General features: G+C 62.1%; 1 protein-coding gene across 1 annotated transcript in view; it reads left to right on the forward strand.

The window, feature by feature from the left end:
- LOC119586528 (XK-related protein 6-like) overlaps positions 1–203 on the forward strand; it is a gene marked incomplete in the record, with an annotated part of 12,684 nt that overhangs the window by 1,570 nt on the left and 10,911 nt on the right. Inside the window, 1 exon segment of the mRNA XM_037935282.1 lies at positions 81–166. Within this exon segment, the coding sequence (XP_037791210.1) occupies positions 81–166 (86 nt within the window).

Raw genomic sequence — 203 nt, forward strand, 5'->3', positions numbered from 1 at the left:
ACTTATCTTTCACACGCAGATCCTTCAGAAAGATTCGCCTGAACCTTATCTTAACGCCCCCCCCCCTCTTCCTTCTACAGGTGAGCGGTCCCTGGTGGAGGTTCGGCAGCAGCTGACGGACGCCACGAACGTCGCCGGCCGCGCCCTGGCTGCCGGGGCGAAGAAGGTGGGTGCGGAGGGGAACAGGTCGACAGGGAGGGATA

The sequence above is a fragment of the Penaeus monodon genome, chromosome 21 (assembly GCF_015228065.2).
Source record: "Penaeus monodon isolate SGIC_2016 chromosome 21, NSTDA_Pmon_1, whole genome shotgun sequence".
Lineage (NCBI taxonomy): Eukaryota > Metazoa > Arthropoda > Malacostraca > Decapoda > Penaeidae > Penaeus > Penaeus monodon.